This window comes from Etheostoma spectabile, chromosome 18, assembly GCF_008692095.1.
Source record: "Etheostoma spectabile isolate EspeVRDwgs_2016 chromosome 18, UIUC_Espe_1.0, whole genome shotgun sequence".
Taxonomy (NCBI): Eukaryota; Metazoa; Chordata; class Actinopteri; order Perciformes; family Percidae; genus Etheostoma; species Etheostoma spectabile.
The window spans coordinates 260,028-278,327 of NC_045750.1; the positions used below are offsets into that span (position 1 = coordinate 260,028).

Consider the following 18,300-nt stretch of genomic DNA (forward strand, 5'->3'; position numbering starts at 1 on the left):
CCTCCTGGTCTTGTGTTGTTGGTCCTGTCTTGTGTCCCCCTGAGTGTCTGTATGTTTTTATTTTGAAGTCTGGTTTTTGTCTCCTGTCTCCTCGTCACCTCGTCTCCTCGTCACCTCGTCACCTCGTCACCTCGTCTCCTCGTCTCCTCGTCACCTCGTCACCTCGTCACCTCGTCACCTCGTCACCTCGTCTCCTCGGGACCTCGTCACCTCGTTTCCTTGTTACCTCATTAACTCATTACCATGAGTGTTTCTCCTGCCTTGGCGCTCCTGTCTTGTCTTGCCTGTTCCTCGGGACCTGTTTGGATTTTCACGATTTGGATTTTGGAGATTTTGGAGATTTTGGACTAAGTTTTGCATGCGTTGGATACTGTGTTGGTTTGAACTTTCTGGTTTCTATTGGTGAAATAAAGCCTCGTAAACTCTCTCCTGTCGGTCTCTCATGCGGGTCCTCGCTTCCCTTCACGTGACACTGAGATGTGTCTGCTTGTGTTCATACAGTATTCTGTCAAAACTAGGGGGCCATCGACACTGCGTTCTCAAGGCTGATACTGATTCTGAGAAGTTAAGGAATATTGATAACCGAGATTTGGAAGCCAATTTGCATTTACAATGAAACACTTTACATGAAGATTTCTACACAACAGGGACATGACACTGTCATAATAAACATGTCATAAACATGTCATAAACGCTTGTGACACGTGAAGACGTTTCCCTCGTCCAGTCATGCCCTCGGTGCTGTTGATTTCTTACCTGTATTTTTTTGTTTTATCCATTTTAATACATTGCAAAGCTACCTTTGAACATGAAAAGTGACTATGTATTGGCATATTTGGCTTTTTAATAACAGAAAGATTCCACTTGACATTGACTTGGCTCTTTAAGAAGGCATTTTTGTCCGTTGTTTGAAATTCTTCCACTGATTATTAAACATATTTCAACCTATACAATGCTCAGGGTCTCTGTTCATAGACACCACTCACCTGACACATGTCACAAAGGTCCTTTAAGTATTCCTTCACTTTAGAAATGTAAAAAATGGCATGTAAAAAAACTTGTAACACTTTATACTTTCTGTCTCTGTAAATTATTTTTTAACTCATATTTACAATGTCGGTTCCATGTATTTCATACAAACCCTAACAGCGAGAAAGAAGTGGGACGGATGTGTGAAGTGCACCCTCTGCCACACACACACACACACACACACACGCACACACACACAGACATACACACACACACACACACACACACACACACACACACACACACACACACACACACACACACACACACACACACACACACACACACACACACACACACACACACACACACATCATTTCCCTCCACCCTGGCCTTCTAAAACCTGCAGGGGCACAGAGGGAGGGTGCTAATGGTGCCTCACAACACACACACTTCTTCAGTGTGTGTGTGTGTGTGTGTGTGAGAGTGTGTGTGTGTGTGTGTGTGTGTCTTGTGTGTTATAGAAGCATAGAAGAGCCCCACCAGACAACCCCAGCCCGATTTAACCCGTTCATCACCACCTGTAGCTCAGGTATAATGTGTTGTCTCTCAGCCCCAACCCCATCTGCCCTGATTCAAGATTTCACTCAATCAGGAATGCTTTACTTTACTTTATTTTTTTTAAGACTAAATTACATCCTTAACCCGTGCGTTGTCTTCCTTGTCGACCATGCAGCTCATGTTCTTCAACACTTTTGCTGTTTCTTCTCTCCACTTTCTTTTTGACGTTCTTGCCACTTTTTTCCAACCTTTTTGAAGCTTGTTCCAACATATTTGTCACTTTTTTCATCGTTCTTTTACCATTTTCTTTTTCAGCTGCTATACAATTTAATGAAACAACCAAAGTCAATGAGAGTAGTGAACGGATCATTTCCATCACGGCGTATGGAACCATCCACCTTAGTATTTCCTTTGACAATTTGGTTGCAAGAAACCCAAATTTCTGATATAGAAACTTGTTGAAAGCGGGTCTAATTTGACAGGAGAGTTAACCAGTTAGGCGCTGTCATTTTAAGCAAAACGGTAGTAAATAAAGATTTTCAGGGGACAATTTTTCAACTGCATGTTTGCAGCACTGTTAAGTAGTGTTGTTGTTGTTGTTGTTGTGCTCATGGGAAGATGTCACCACATTGTGTCTCAGTGTGCTAGTTTTAATAGTGGAGCATTGAAGATTAAGCACTGTCATACTTCCCTTTATTGTCCTTTAAATTCAGTTTATTTGTCAGTGTCATTATAACATTCAGTGTTTCCTCTCCTATTTTCATTTCTTCAGCCGTGGTGGGATACCTGGCCTCGTGTTACCTGACAGTGATTCTAATAAGATGGATTGATGCTTCCCTTGTTACTGTAACTGAGTCGTAACTAAAACAACGTTGAGTTTGAGATTTAAGGAACTGAGCTTCTCTTCAGCTCCTCAGCTGTTGTTGCAATTATCCAACTTTGAACCTTTGTTACTTCCAACCATGAAGATACCTTTCCAGTCACTATGTTTCCTCTGAGAGATATGTGTGTGTGTGTGTGTGTGTGTGTGTGTGTGTGTGTGTGTGTGTGTGCACATCATATCTGAGTCAGACTCGTCTGCCACCATTAAGCTTTAATACCAGCGCAGAGACCTGTGTTTCAACTCAGCCAGTGAAGGCAACACTCTCACCACACACACACACACACACACACACACACACACCACACACACACACACACACACACACACACACACACACACACACACACACACCACTTACACTCGAAGCTAGTGTTTCTGTGAAGTATTCCATGTGTACGTGACAGAGCAGACCTCTAGAATAACAGGGTTTTCTCTTCAAAGTGATTTTGGTGTAAGTTAAACTTTGAGGAACTCCTCTGGGAGTCAACGGCTCCCCGACCTCTGCCTGGTCCGCCTGGGTCCGCCTGGTCCGCCTGGTCCGCCTGGGTCGCCTGGTCCGCTGGTCCTGGTCTGCCTGGTCTGCCTTGCTGGAAGGGCAAAAGAAGTAAAACTAGAGACAGGACGAGACCAAAACCAGACTTCAAAATAAAACATACAGACACTCAGGGGGACACAAGACAGGACCAACAACACAAGACCAGGAGGACACTAGGACACAAGCACAAGGAGACAGGACCCGGACTATCAAAATAAAACAGGAAACAGAACATACAGACACTCACAGGGGGACACAAGACCAGGAACTACAACACAAGACAGAGGACACTAGACACAAGCACAAGGGACAAGAACAGAGACCCGACTATCAAAATAAACAGGAAACAGAATATACAGAAACTCAGGGGGACACACGACCGGAATCAACACCCAGACCAGAGGACACAGGACACAAGCACAAGGAGACAGGACCGGACTATCAAAATAAAACAGGAAACAGAACATACAGACACTCACAGGGGGGACACAAGACAGGAACTACAACACAAGACCAGGAGGACACTAGGACACAAGCACAAGGAGACAAGACAGAGACCCAGACTATCAAAATAAAACAGGAAACAGAACATACAGACACTCACAGGGGGACACAAGACAGGAACTACAACACAAGACCAGGAGGACACTAGGACACAAGCACAAGGAGACAAGACAGAGACCCAGACTATCAAAATAAAACAGGAAACAGAACATACAGACACTCACAGGGGGACACAAGACAGGAACTACAACACAAGACCAGGAGGACACTAGGACACAAGCACAAGGAGACAAGACAGAGACCCGGACTATCAAAATAAAACAGAACAGAATTGACAGACACAGGGGGACAAAGACAGGAAACTCAAACCAGACCAGGAGGACACTAGGACACAAGCACAAGGAGACAGCAAGGAATATCAAAATAAAACAGGAAACAGAACATACAGACACTCAGGGGACCAAGACAGGACTACAACACAAAACAGGAGGACACTAGGGACACAAGCACAAGGAGACAAGACAGAGACCCAGACTATCAAAATAAACAGGAAAACAGAACCATACAGACCTCAGGGGGACACAAGACGGACCAACAACACTAGACCAGAGGACATAGGAAACAAAACACAAGGAGAAAAGACAGAGACCCAGACTATCAAAATAAAACAGGAAACAGAACATACAGACACTCAGGGGGACACAAGACAGGAACTACAACACAAGACCAGGAGGACACTAGGACACAAACACAAGGAGACAGGACACGGACTATCAAAATAAAACAGGAAACAGAACATGCAGACACTCAGGGGGACACGAGACAGGACCAACAACACAAGACTCAAGCACAAGACAGGATAAAAAAAAACAAAAAGGGAGGAAAAGAACCCAAAGCCAAAAACCCCAAACCACAACACAGACTTTGAGAATAAAACATGACGTGCAGTATGTGAAGCCTGGGACTTAAACCTGCACCAAAGAGACGAAAAATAGAAGTCTCGACATCATAAAAACCAAGATGGGACGAGTTGTGCAAATGGGAATAGCACTTTAGGACGGTCTATTATCACTCAAATGGAAAGTGTTGGAGCTGAATCCTGCTCCGGTCTCCGGGTTCAGTCAAGTAATGGTCAGAATCTCAGATGTTGATGTGTGAATCCTTTTTATTACGTAGGATATATCCTGGAGACAGTGTTAAATTTTGCGTTTTAGCCTAAATGTATAATGTAAATCCCACACAATGTTTAAGCACACATAACATTTTAAATCCCAACAGTAGCTAAGCTAGAGAGACACGTGTCCTCTCTCAGACACACTAACTGGGTCGATGGCTGCATAAAGGGGGCCTCTGATTGGACCAAATTGTCAAAATATTGAGAAAAGTGTTGGAGGACTCTCTGAATGCTTGTTTCTGTCTGTTTGATGACTCATTGGCAGCTTTCTGAAGCTTTTAACCCCTTTTCTCTCTGACCTTAAACCTGAATCTGCTTCTATGGATCAAAGAGAGTTTTCCACATTTGAACGTTATGATCTCAACACAAAGAGAAACACACACACGCACAGCGGACTGCTTCAAATCGCTGATGCTCTCTGTCCCCATTTCTTCTTCTTCTTCTTCTCCCCATTGTTTGCAGCGTAAGCCATTAGAGCATTAACCATTTTCCATACGGTGCCCGTATTATGTGATTTGTTGACTGCAGATTGGAGACAATGGGAGCGCTTTTAAATGCATGAGCACGCCTCCGCTTTAATGGGGGTGCACACATTTGTAAGACTAACTGTGGAGAAAGCAGCCGCTCATCCTCTCTCTCTCACACACACACACACACACACACACACACACACACACACGCACACACACACACACACACACACCCTGCCGTGTTCGTTGATGGTGGACTAAATAGCTTGCTGATGCTCTGACGAGTTTTTAAAAGCTACCAACAGACCCCAGAGATCCAGGTGCTGATAGGCTGGGATGTTGTGGCGGCTCACACTCTTCCACTTACTCAGTTTTAACCCTTGACCGCAGTGTTTTTTTTTGGGGGGGGGGGGGTTTACAAGATATGTCCTCAAAGCTGTTGGCTTTGAATTGTTTTTGTAATTCAAAGTGGGACACATGTCCCCTCTGTGTCCTGAGTTATGACCACGTTTGTCTTAATGTCTCACAAAGGACCTGCACTCAGCTGTGGGGCCTCTACACCACTGCAGTTTGGATTTTAATTGACACTTAACTCCTTCCCTCTGTTATAAACCGTATTTATATATATATATATATATATCACACAACATGATGAGTGGATTTAATTAGTGGACTGATGTTTCGAGAGGAGATACTTGGCATTTACATGCATCTTGACTTTAACCCTCGTGTTGTCTTCCTGTCAAAATCAACGCTTTTTATTGATGTTTTTTCTTTCTTTTTCTTACGTTTTTGTCCTTTTTTTCAACACTTTGGACGCTTTTTTTCAATCTTTGTCACTTTGATGTTTTCAATACTACGTAGCACTAGTTTTACAGTTATTTTAGGGTCACTGAACCTCATTTATAGGAAATTATACCTAATGTTTGAGTTAGAAAAGCAGAAATTAGGAATTATTGAGACTAAAATTAAAGGAATGGATGTTGATGATAATCACAGACTGGAATATGTCAACTTTTACGCAATACTATTTCAAAAACACTTCACTTTGTTTTACAATGCTATAAAATTGAATCCAAAACATGATTTTGTATGTTCTTCTTTCTAGTCAACTTAAGCATGGGTATGTAAACTTATGAAACCACTGTACCTAGACCTCCTGTGTGCTGTCCTGTGCCTCGTTGATGTTTTTTAAAGGAACTGAGAACATATGAAGAAGTATATAACTGAAGCGTGAATGTTAATGTATACGCCTTTGGAGCAAAAGACTCATTTTATTTAGAACTTGTTGAATGTCATGTAAGAACTAATGATTCACCAGAATGAGATCTGAACGCAGAGGGAATATTTCACTTATTTTTGACTCAGGTGGTCCACATCGAGAGTGTACAGTAACAGTCCTGCTCTTTAAATCATCTTTTCTCGTTGTTCTTTTTCCTTTTTTTACCTGTATAAGTAAAACATTTCCCACTGTGAGGTTCAAGATGCTCAGTTTATTTCCTTTGTCTTGTAAATTGCACAAGTGAGCAACATTTTAGCCCTGTTCGCTCTTTTATGAACAAACATTATTTTTCTCTTCAAGGGCATCCGTGTGTGTGTGTGTGTGTGTGTGTGTGTGTGTGTGTGTGTGTGTGTGTGTTTGTGTCCTATATAATTAATGGGTCCACACACTTCACACACACTGAACAATTTCACCTAGAGGGATTCTAGACTGTGGTGTGAGACAAAGCCTTCAGTTCCTTTTTGGGCTGAATGTGGTGTGTGTGTGTGTGTGTGTGTGTGTGGGTGTGTGTGTGGTGTGTGGTGTGTGTGTGTGTGGTTGTTGTGTTGGTGTGTGTGTGTGTGTTGTTGTTGCGTGTGTGTAAGGTGCCTGTTGTAGTAATTAATGCTGATGCCATTTCTACTTTAATCAGTGCACTGCATTCATAATGATAAATGTTGCAACGTTAGATAAGCGTCCTGCTTCCAGACTCATTGCATAGCCAAGTACTGTTGTAATACTATTTTACTGCAAAACATTATAACAATACCGTAGATTTTAATAACAAAATATGCCAATACTCTCAAATATCGTCTGACCACAGGCAGCCGTACAAGATCTGTGCTTCTATAATAGTCTGAACTGAGTTTAGATCAGCACATATGTGATCAAATAATCTGAATATCAAGAATATTTAACACAAACAGAGGAAGAGAGAGTGTGTGGTTTGGCCATTTTTGACACAAAGACACATTTTTAACTTCCTCCACACCTACATGGGAATTTCTTTTTAAACTTATCATTTTTTTGTAACCCTCCTGTTGTCCTCGGGGTCAAATCTGACCCATTTTCTAAAAGTTTCTAATAAGTCTTGCACTGAAAGTGCTCCTGTGCATGAGCAGCAAGTCATGTAGTGTGGGGGGGGGGGATTTTAGAATAAAGGATGAAAAACACCTGTTTTCCAAAATATGAATGTGTGGACTAGGGCTTAGTCGTTAAACACACCCTGTGGAGTTTCTGTTTATGTCATATACATATATAATATAACAGTGTTTCTCCCAATCACAAAACATTTGGAAATTGAAGTTGTCAATACCTGCTTTGTTTACATGATTTTTTATTGGGCTTCAGAGCTATGTTGAACTTGAACTGAATAGTGTGTCTGTGGGTTGTGGGTCTGGTGTTGTGTGGGGTGTGTGTGTGTGTGTGTGTGTGTGTGTGGGTGTGTGTGTGTGTGTGTGTGTGAGGAGAGCTCTCCAGCTGTGTTACTATGTGTGTATTTTCTTTTTTAAGATTATTTTTTGGGGTTTTTCCCTTTATTTTTTAGTGACAGTGGATAGAAATGAAAGGGGGAGAGAGATGGGGGGGTGACACACAGCAAAGGGCTGCAGACCGGACTCTCTTACTGGGTGGGGGGGGCTAGAAGCCACTCCCTGTGTAATATTTTGTTTTGTGCATTTAGGTATTTCTCTTCAGATATGAAACCATATTTTTCACCCGTGTAAACCAGACTCTGGACGGCCTCGTATCAATCCTCCACTCCTGAAACTATTTAGTGTCTCTGCTGAGAGAAGCCTTTTACTTTATGGCGAGCAACACTATTTGTTTTGTTTTTCAGCTCAAATCTTCCATCCTCCGTGGCCCGTATTGATTTTTAATCCCGTCTCGCTGCGTTCTTTGTCTTGTCTGTCTCGCTGTCTCCGTCATGCACACGGACACAGGAAGATAATCCCAATCCACACGCTGTTCCACACTCATGCAGTGATTACACACTGCTCCTTTTTTATGGATTTTTGCCAAAAGCAACCAGATGAGTTTAAGTTATCTCTACACAGATGTGGAGTCCCTATGTACAGATGTTGTTGCGCCTGCTGCTGCCGTCAGACACTGATCCGACCAGAGTAAAGTTAGTTAACGTTAACGCAGTGCTGCTGCGACGACCACGGCTCAGTTAACTGAGACAGAAGTGGAGACACGAGGCTGAGCAGGCCCCAGGACTTATGGAAAAGGACAACAACAAAAAAGGACAAACTACACAGAACGATGGTGAAACTGTGTGTGTGCGCTTGCAAAAATTAAAAAATAAACATACACAACAATAAACAAAATACACAGATAAAGTCCTGAATCATAGTAATGAGCTGTGTGTATTAAATTACACAACAAATAGTGCCAACATGTACGCAACATAATCACACACCATTCATTTAATGTTGAAAATATGCAACAACACACTGTACACATGCATTTCCTCATTAGACGGATTAATACGTGGAGGAAACATGGACGTAATTTAAAGGCTCCGTCTCCGATTAGCATTAAGCTGTGTGTCAGTAATAACCCGGTAGTACTGTCGAATGACCGTGCTTCCCTCCCTCATGTCCCCCTGAGACTGGATCTCTCTGTATTGTGGGTCTGGATTAAGCCTCTGATGAAGATTGCCATTTAGTGTCATTGGGGGCATTTTCGCCCAGAGGCTATAAACTACAACCAGCTAGTTCCACGTTTTCAACCCACCCATAGAGGGTGGGACTGTCACTACCTGATGCAAGTCGAGTGTCAGCTATCTTGAAGCTAAGCTAGCAGGGGCAAATATTTCATGTTTCCCCTTCTAGCCCCACTCCTGGTTCACTACCCTGAAGCTGGTCCCGGTACTATGAGTAATACTGTGTAAGATATTTCTGTTCAGACTTCACTTACTTTACTTCTTGAAGCATTGCTACATCAATTGATGCTACAGTGCCTTTGTGTGTACATAGTCGATTGCTTTTGATTGAACTATAACTGTATATAATGTGTATAGCCTATATATATAGTACATATATAGTATATATATATATACATGTATATATACTGTATAAAGAGAGAGAGAGAGAGAGAGAGAGAGAGAGAGAGAGAGAGAGAGAGCTGTTTCCTAGCGACAGATTTACACATCACATTAAGACAAACCTAAGTTTTGACATTTAAACCAGCTGGCTGTAACTTAGAGCTTATAAAGGACTTTAAGCACAAACTTACTGACATATTTATTAATACCTGGTGCAATCCTGATGTACATTATAACCGAGGACAATAATAAGTGTACTCTTCTTCTTTTTTGTAAAGGGCTATTTAACTAGTCTGTGTTTTGTTTTTTTATAATTCCTGTCTCCACGTTGTTCTTTGGCCTTGTAGTTTTCTTGTTGTTGGGTTACTTGCAGCTACTGCTCCCCCCGTACCTTGGGGCAACCCCCCCGCTGCCGTGTCAGCTTCCAGCTTAATATCACTTATGTGCATAGCGCTCATGGGTGCTTAGTATTCCAGATTCAGGGACCAGGGTCTAGGGTCCAGGGTCCAGGGTCCAGGCTGCAGCTCAGGACAAAGCAGCTCTACTTTCTGGGTACTGTCCAATCAGGACGGGTTCCCAGGCTCTTTCCTCACAGATAAAGAGATGAGATCACAAAAAACAAGTCATGCAGGAACTGATTTAAGAACAGGATGTTGTCATATGCAACAAAGGAGAGTGTTGATGAAGATTTCATTCATTAATCAAACTGTTGTTTGTTGTCTTTCCCAAATATTCATCTTCACATGTGACAGGCGGTCAGAATGACCTTGTCTTTGGGTGAGAAACTGGACACCTGACATCTTATTTTGCTCTCTTCCTCTTTCAAACACAGACAGACACACACACACACACACACACACACACACACACACACACACACACCCATGGGTCTTGTGGTGAGGTTGTGGGGACAGTTGATCCCAGACAGATTGGGCTGCAATCTGAAATCTCCTCAGGCCAGCCTGAGTCATGTGTACACACAAACACTGACAGCAACACACACAACACAGCACACACACACACACACACACACACACACACACACACACACACACACACACACAGACATTTTAGACAGGCTGAAGTGACTTGCTAGTTGAAAAACTTGAAAAAAAGTTTGAAGGAAGCATGGAGCATTTTTATTTTTACTCTGTTGTCACCCCGGGTCAAAAAGATTAACCATTTATTTTTTACCATTTATTTTTTTTTTACATTTGACATTTTCAACGCATTATTTTATTTATTTTTTTCGCTACCACCATCTTACTACAGCTAGTTTTACTACTTTTTCATTCATGGTCAATAACCCTCATTTATATAGAAGTATACCTGATATTTGAGCGAATAAAGCAGAAATTATGAATTATTTTGACTAATAGTTAAGTTTAGAGGGAGGTATGTTGAGTGGATGAGGTTGGTCAGGAGAGAAAAAATGTGCATGAGGCATCAAAACTTTTACTTACATTTACTTTCATTTACTGTCTGCAGTCTGACGTCAGTTGTCTCCGAAATGTGCGTACGCACGGGTCGGGGTTTACATTCGCCCGTCAAGTTTTTGATTTTTTTAAAAATAAATCACAACCTTTGCGTGGGAAGTGGCGCACGCACATTTTCAGACCTCTTTTGTGCGTACGCCACATTTCTAAATGAGACCCCTGGAGTTCCTTTAACTTTATTTTCTGTTCCTATTCAACAAAAATGAGATATTAAAAGCATACAACGTTGGGACATGAATCTATCACCGTTGAAATGCATTGTTGCTGCTGTTAACCCAGCTGACTACAGGGAGGGAGCGCTTGATACTTTAAATAGAGCTCTGCAAGACTGGCAAGCATCACCCAAAATTGGCTAAAACTGGCTAACCGTTCAGTCATACCTGCCTCGCCCCACCCTGAGGGGCTGCTATGACCTTAAATCAGTAAAATATCAGTATGACACTTGATCTTACTTGGCGGACAAGATGGACCATGATGTGGGATCAGTACTTTAGCGTGTCCTTCCCTGAAGGTAGCCCTGCGTAACCATAACACCAGGTACTGACCAGCACATTTTATTGATTATGATCTGCTGTGCATTGTCTGACGTACTTCTCCACATTTTATGAAAGAGATCTAGTCCTTGAAAGACTTTGCTTGCTAGCCATTCAGGATTAAGCTGCTTTGGATCGGTTTTTAAAACATACGTGGAACGATTCTCAACGTGGAAACTTGACGATCAGTTTTCTCTAAACCCTTTGTTTGTTTTTTTTAGCTCTCTTGATCCTGTTGCTACTTGCAAATCTTCCTAAAATGTTCTGATTTTTTTGATTTTGTATCTGTGTCTTTGTGTAGGTTCGACTACCTGGAGCTGCTCCACAACTCCAGCTTCTGCCTGGTGCCCCGGGGCCGCCGTCTGGGATCCTTCCGCTTCCTGGAGGCCCTGCAGGTGGGCGTGTGTGTGTGTGTGTGTGTGTGTGTGTGTGTGTGTGTTCCATTAAAAACAGCATCAACAGAAATAACAACACAGTAAAAGCATCAAAAACAACAAGAAAACAAAGAAAATACAATTCACCCCCCCTGCACACCCACAACAACACACACACACACACACACACACACACACACACACACACACACACACACATCATACTAGTTAAATGCCTGAGAAAATAAGGTTTTGAGATTACTTCTGAATGTGAACACAGTTGTGATGGATGTGATGAGGCTTTAAGAAAAGTTCTTTACATATTTTCCATTATTGTAAATAGAGACATAAGTTAAACCTTTGTTTTCTTCCCTGTTGACCTGCAACTTTGTTATAATTTCAACATTTTGGTGTTCTTTTTCTACACTTTTCTCAATGTTTTTCTCAAGTTCATTCCTATTTTTTTTGTCACCTTTTTGACGTTATTTTTAATTAGGTTTCAGTCAAATTTTTAAGTTTTTTTTTCCTGCATTTTTCACTTTTTTTCAGCATTCTTTTGTCATAGTTCTGACATAGAAAGTTTTTGTAAATGGGTCAAATTTGACCCGAGGACACCAGGAGGGTTAAGCCCCCAGTGTCCTGAGTGAGGGTCTCTAATAACAATAATAATAATAATGATAATAATAATAATAATAAGGGGGACTTTCCATTACGCCTTATCTTCAAACAGCACAAACATCTGCAGTGGCTTTCCTTCCAGAAGTCATCCATACTAGACTTCATACTAATGATATCACATATGGTATTAATTTCACATATTGATTTTTTAGTGAGTACCATGTCATTTTTTACTTTCTCTGAGGAATAACAAGTTTCTATTTGGAGCCAGGAAGTCATCAGTCCAGATTTTCCAAATACAACACACAATGCCTAAGACATTTGTCAATATCGAGCAAAAAACACATGCAATATGTTTTTATTTTTAGGAGTTAGCATAACTTATTTCTGTCATTTTTAACTCCTAAATTGACGGTCAAGATGTTTGCTTGAGTGTAAAGTGTCTCCACACTGTCAGGATGTAATTGTTCAACTCGTTATTATGTTTTAATATTCCCAGCAAAAAAAAAATATCAGAATCAACCTTTGAAACCCACCTTGTGAGATGTGTTTGGAGTTCAACAACATGAACTCCTCCTCAGGTGAAATACGTCAGATTCCCAGAGAACATGACATGGTTTTGTAGAAAAGTAAAGTAACAAGTTGCTTTCTGTGTGGAGGCCCTGTGGAGCTCCGGCCGGCCACAGCCAATCAGAGAGCTCCTCGTCCTCCTGCAGCAGTGGATCTTATTACTATTGACAATCTGTCATCCCACTGACGTAGAAAATGCTCGTTTCTGTAGATACACAGAGAACAGAACCGTCCCCAGACCGCAGATGTGTTCATCTTTCATTAGCACCTCGCCTCCATCTGTCTCTGTGTTGTTTTGACACCAAGTGTCAAAACAACACAGAGTCCCCGAGTCTGCCTCTGGCCGACTTGTTTTTACCTTTTTCTTGTTTTTCCTCACTTTCAAATGAAATATTCTGTCGATGACACACTGAAGTTATAGGGGTAAATAGGTGGAGCTTGCTTCCACAATCAGGACTCATCTAGAGGAGCAGCGAGACAGATGTGTACACATGTTTTTACTCAGTACTTTATTATATTCTTTTTTAATTCTATGGTAAAGTTATTTCCCCATTCGGCTAAAAGAGTGAGTAGATCAGCCTGGAGAACAGGGAAATACGTTAATAGATGCTTTTGATTTTACAACAGTTACTTTATATTCAAGGTTATGGTTACCTGGTCCTCAGGTCTCTGCAGGGTAAATCCAGACAGCTAGCGAGACTTCTGTCCAATCTGAGGACTATGGTTACCTGGTCCTCAGGTCTCTGCAGGGTAAATCCAGACAGCTAGCTAGACTATCTGTCAAACGAGGACTATGGTTACCTGGTCCTCAGGTCTCTGCAGGGTAAATCCAGACAGCAGTAGACTATCTGTCCAATCTGAGGACTATGGTACCTGGTCCTCAGGTCTCTGCAGGGTAAATCCAGACAGCTAGCTAGGACTATCTGTCCAATTGAGGACATGGTTACCTGGTCCTCAGTCTCTGCAGGGTAAATCCAGACAGCTAGCTGACTATCTGTCCAATCTGAGGACTAGGTTACCTGGTCCTCAGGTCTCTGCAGGGTAAATCAGACAGCTAGCTAGACTATCTGTCCAATCTGAGGACTATGGTCTCTGGTCCTCGATCTCTGCAGGGTAATCCAGACAGCTAGTCTAGACTATCTGTCAATCTGAGGACTATGGGACCTGGTCCCAGATCTCTGCAGGGTAAATCCAGACAGCAGCTAGACTATCTGTCCATCTGAGGACTATGGTTACCTGGTCCTCAGGTCTCTGCAGGGTAAATCCAGACAGCTAGCTAGACTATCTGTCCAATCAGAGGACTATGGTTACCTGGTCCTCAGGTCTCTGCAGGGTAAATCCAGACAGCTAGCTAGACTATCTGTCCAATCTGAGTCTCTGTTGACGACTAAAACTACTTCTGAACTTCATATTCCACTAAAAACAACTTCCTTCCTGTGACTCTTTAACAGCGGCACTGTGGCTCTGTCTGGCGCTTAGCCCCGCCCACGATGATTGTGATTGGTTTACAGAAATGCCAATAAACCAGAGCACGAGCCATGAGCTTAATTTACCTCTTTGTACTCTGTATTTGGTACCTTTTGACACCATAAGTTCACTATTTTTAATTAAAAGGAACAGGCAAGTACAGGTTGAACTTTGTAAGGACATGAAAGGTTGAAAAAAAAAATAAGTTAAGATGCACAAAGCAATAGAAAAACAGATTGGCAGTACTGGCAATTAAGCATTCATTATAAATGCATGCCAATTATTTTAATGGCCTTTTCAGCGAATCAGACGCGAAGGTAAAAGTAATCATTAACATTCAAAGGAAGGAAAAACAAAGAGACATGTACGAGGACGACAGTGAGAAACAGACAAGAAAGGGAAAAGTCATCTCCCAAAGCCAGACTAATCAAAGCCGCGAGGATCCGCGTCGACAGGTCACTGATCATGCACTCGGCATTTTGTGAATCTCCTTTAATCTCTCAGCTTCACTTGATTGAGAACCCAGTCGAACTTGAACTTTAAATGAAAATACCAGACGTATTGAATCTCCCCCCTCTTTTCCCTGACACTGCTCCGCTACACAGACGGATCCCTCCATACAGCACGGCATCAAAGTGAAGCCATAAAGCTTTTGTAAAGATTAGTTTTTTGGGGCATTTTAGGCCTCTATTTACATAGGACAGCTGAAGACATGAAAGCAGAGAGAGGGGGGGGGAATGACAAGCAGCAAAGGGCCGCAGGGTGGAGTCAAACCTGGGGGAGTAAACCTCCATACGGGGGCGCCTGCTCTACCAGGTGAGCACCCCGGGCGCCCAGACTCAAACCTTTTGACACGTGACATTCCTGGACTGGAACTACAGACCACGTCTATGTGACGAAGCGGGTTGGTTCACCACTCGTCCCAAACAGGTCGTTAGTTCTAGTAAGTACACAGGTGTACGTTAGTTTCAGTTCCATTTCATTAGGTTGCAGGTTTAAACCTGGTTTAAAGGTTTCCCTGTGTTGACACTTAAAACTGTTTGGTTCTTTTGTTCAGGTCCACCATGCGGGACAATTGTTTATGCCTAAGCATTTCCTGTTTTGTAGGAAAAGGGTGGTGAGGGATGACATCACCGGGCCAAACCAAGTAGAGGGGGTTTCTTGTGTATAGGGATGTTTGAAGGTATGAATAACCCAGACCTGCTTGTAGTCAGTGGGACAGGAGGGAACTGGTAACCAGGTTCCATATGTTAAGAGATGGCTAGATATTAATGTTATGGAGTAGATCAACCTGCTTTAGGATGGGATGGACTGAAGCAGTGTGTGTGTGTGTGTGTGTGTGTGTGTGTGGGGGGGGGAATTGACAACCCTATATATAAAAAGTGGGATTTGTGCTCCTGAGGAAACAGGGAGGGGAGGCTGTGCTGCTAGGACCATGTGTCTGTTATTGCTACTATTAGATTAATGTGCAATTGTCTTTAAGTTTTAATTGGTTAGTTATCCGTGTACTGCAGACCATGGAAATAAAATAAACTAATAATATAAACTAATCACCTCTGGAAACGTGCAAAGGTTTGAGTCTGCCTACCTACCACCGTCCTGGCCACACTGGCCAACACCTCACAGTCCATGACCTCCGTTGTAAATCTCTTTTATGAACATCTTATATAATTATTATTTTAAAGCAGTCAACTCCTAGGTTAATGGTACCATAAGGCTGGTGTTTAAATGTATGACCAGTTCCCCTATTGCCCATTGTACTTTATATACATTTATACAGCATTATCAACTCTGCTTTTTCATTAAACCTGCTTTTTTTATAGATAAGAGACAAGCGATGGCTAGTTCCCATTCTTATTAATTGAATATCTGTTATATAATTTAAACTGAGAACATAATGAAAGTACACCACGGGATTATAAATGAGACGTAAAAAATGTGTTAAAGTCAAAGAAATTATCCAGAAAACTGCATATTTTTCCAGGTTGGTGCAGCAGAGTGCCCAATCATCTCCATCCATTAACCACGAGTGATGCTCTCTTTCATCGGGAAATGACTTCCTGCCACAAAGAGAGAAAAGAGCTCCTGATGGATTAAGTGGCATTATGAATCCGTCCAAATATTGATGCATGCAGAGGAAATAAATAAATACACTTTATTTTGTCCTTAATCTTTTCTGTTTCTGCAAACCTCTCATATGGAACACTTTGAAAGAGTCTCATTAGAGAGGAAGTGGCTAAGAGGATGAGATAAATCCCTCAGTGGAGGGAAGATAGATCCTTCCCGCAGGGGCGTTCAGGGCGCGTCCGAATCCACTTTTGTTAGTTTAAAGGGCGCATGGTTCAAAATGGTTGTTCTCAGTGTCTTCAGTAATTCCTAGGTGTGCTGTGGGCGTAACATGCAATCAACCAATCAGAGTGTCGTGTCCCATTCCCTTTAACAGCCAGGCGCGTTTTTACCATGGCGCATTGCTGTTATGATGGAGGATTTGCACAGTAATATTTGCATGTTTGTGTGTGTGTGTGTGTGTGTGTGTGTGTGTGTGTGTGTGGGGAAGCCTCGGTTCATTTTACTAATTTGGTGTTAAAATAACAATGAAATGCTGCGCTATTGACTTCAGAGGTTTTTGTTGGTCAATGGGGCGATCTCTTCCCCCTGCCTCAAGATAGCAATACGCCCGAATGCACCTGAACACCCCCTCCCTTAAGACCAGCACGCCCAGAATGCACCTGAACACACCTCCCTGTAAGACCAGCACGCCCAGAATGCACCTGAACACACCTCCTGTAAGACCAGCACGCCCAGATGCACCTGAACACCTCCCTAAACAGCACGCCCAGAATGCACCTGAACACACCTCCCTGTAAACCAGCATGCCCAGAATGCACCTGAACACCACCTCCCTGAAGACCAGCACCCGCAATGCACCTGAACACACCTCCCTGTAAGACCAGCACCCAGAAGATGCACCTGAAAACACCTCCCTGTAAGACCAGCATGCCCGAATGCACCTGAACACCCTCCCTGTAGACCATCGCCCAGAATGCACCTGAACACACCTCCCTGTAGACCACACCGCCAGCACCTGAACACCCCTCCGTAAGACCACACTCCCAGAATGCACCTGAACACCACTCCTGTTAAGACCAGCCGCCCAAATGCCCTGAACACACCTCCCTGTAACCAGCAGCCGAATGCACCTGAACACACCTCCCTGTAGACAAGCACGCCAGAATGCACCTGAACACACCTCCCCCTGTAGACCAGCACCCCAGAATGCCCTGAACACACCTCCCTGGTCAGACACCGCCCAGAATGCACCTGAACACACACCTCCCTGTAAGACCAGCACCGCCCAGATGCACCTGAACACACCTCCCTGTAAGAACCACACGCCCAGAATGCACCTGACACACCCCTCCCTGTAAGACCAGCCACCCCAAATGCACCTGAACACACCTCCCTGTAAGACCAGCACCCCAGATGCACCTAACACACCTCCCTTAAGCAGCACGCCCCAATGCACCTGAACACACCTCCATGTAAGACCAGCACGCCCAAATCACGCCTGAACACCCCCCTCCCTGACCAGACCATCAACCGCCAAATGCACCTGAACACACCTCCCTGTAAGACCAGCATGCCCAGAATGCACCTGAACACACCCATGTGTTACTGTCCTCGCTCTCAAGCTGTAAAAACTTATATTTTTTTATTTGAGGCAAAACAATCTTCTGACAGAAAAGCATGATAAATGATATATTGCAAACTAATAACATCTAATACTTAAAAAAGTAGGAAATAAATGTACACTATATTTTGTATATTATTTCTTTCAA

General features: G+C 42.8%; 1 protein-coding gene across 1 annotated transcript in view; it reads left to right on the forward strand.

Annotated features, from left to right (window-relative positions):
* Positions 1 to 18,300, forward strand: part of LOC116706523 (exostosin-1) — a 321,262-nt gene that overhangs the window by 221,039 nt on the left and 81,923 nt on the right. Inside the window, exon 4 of the mRNA XM_032543414.1 lies at positions 11,734 to 11,827. Within this exon, the coding sequence (XP_032399305.1) occupies positions 11,734 to 11,827 (94 nt within the window). The remainder of the gene's footprint in view (positions 1 to 11,733; positions 11,828 to 18,300) is intronic.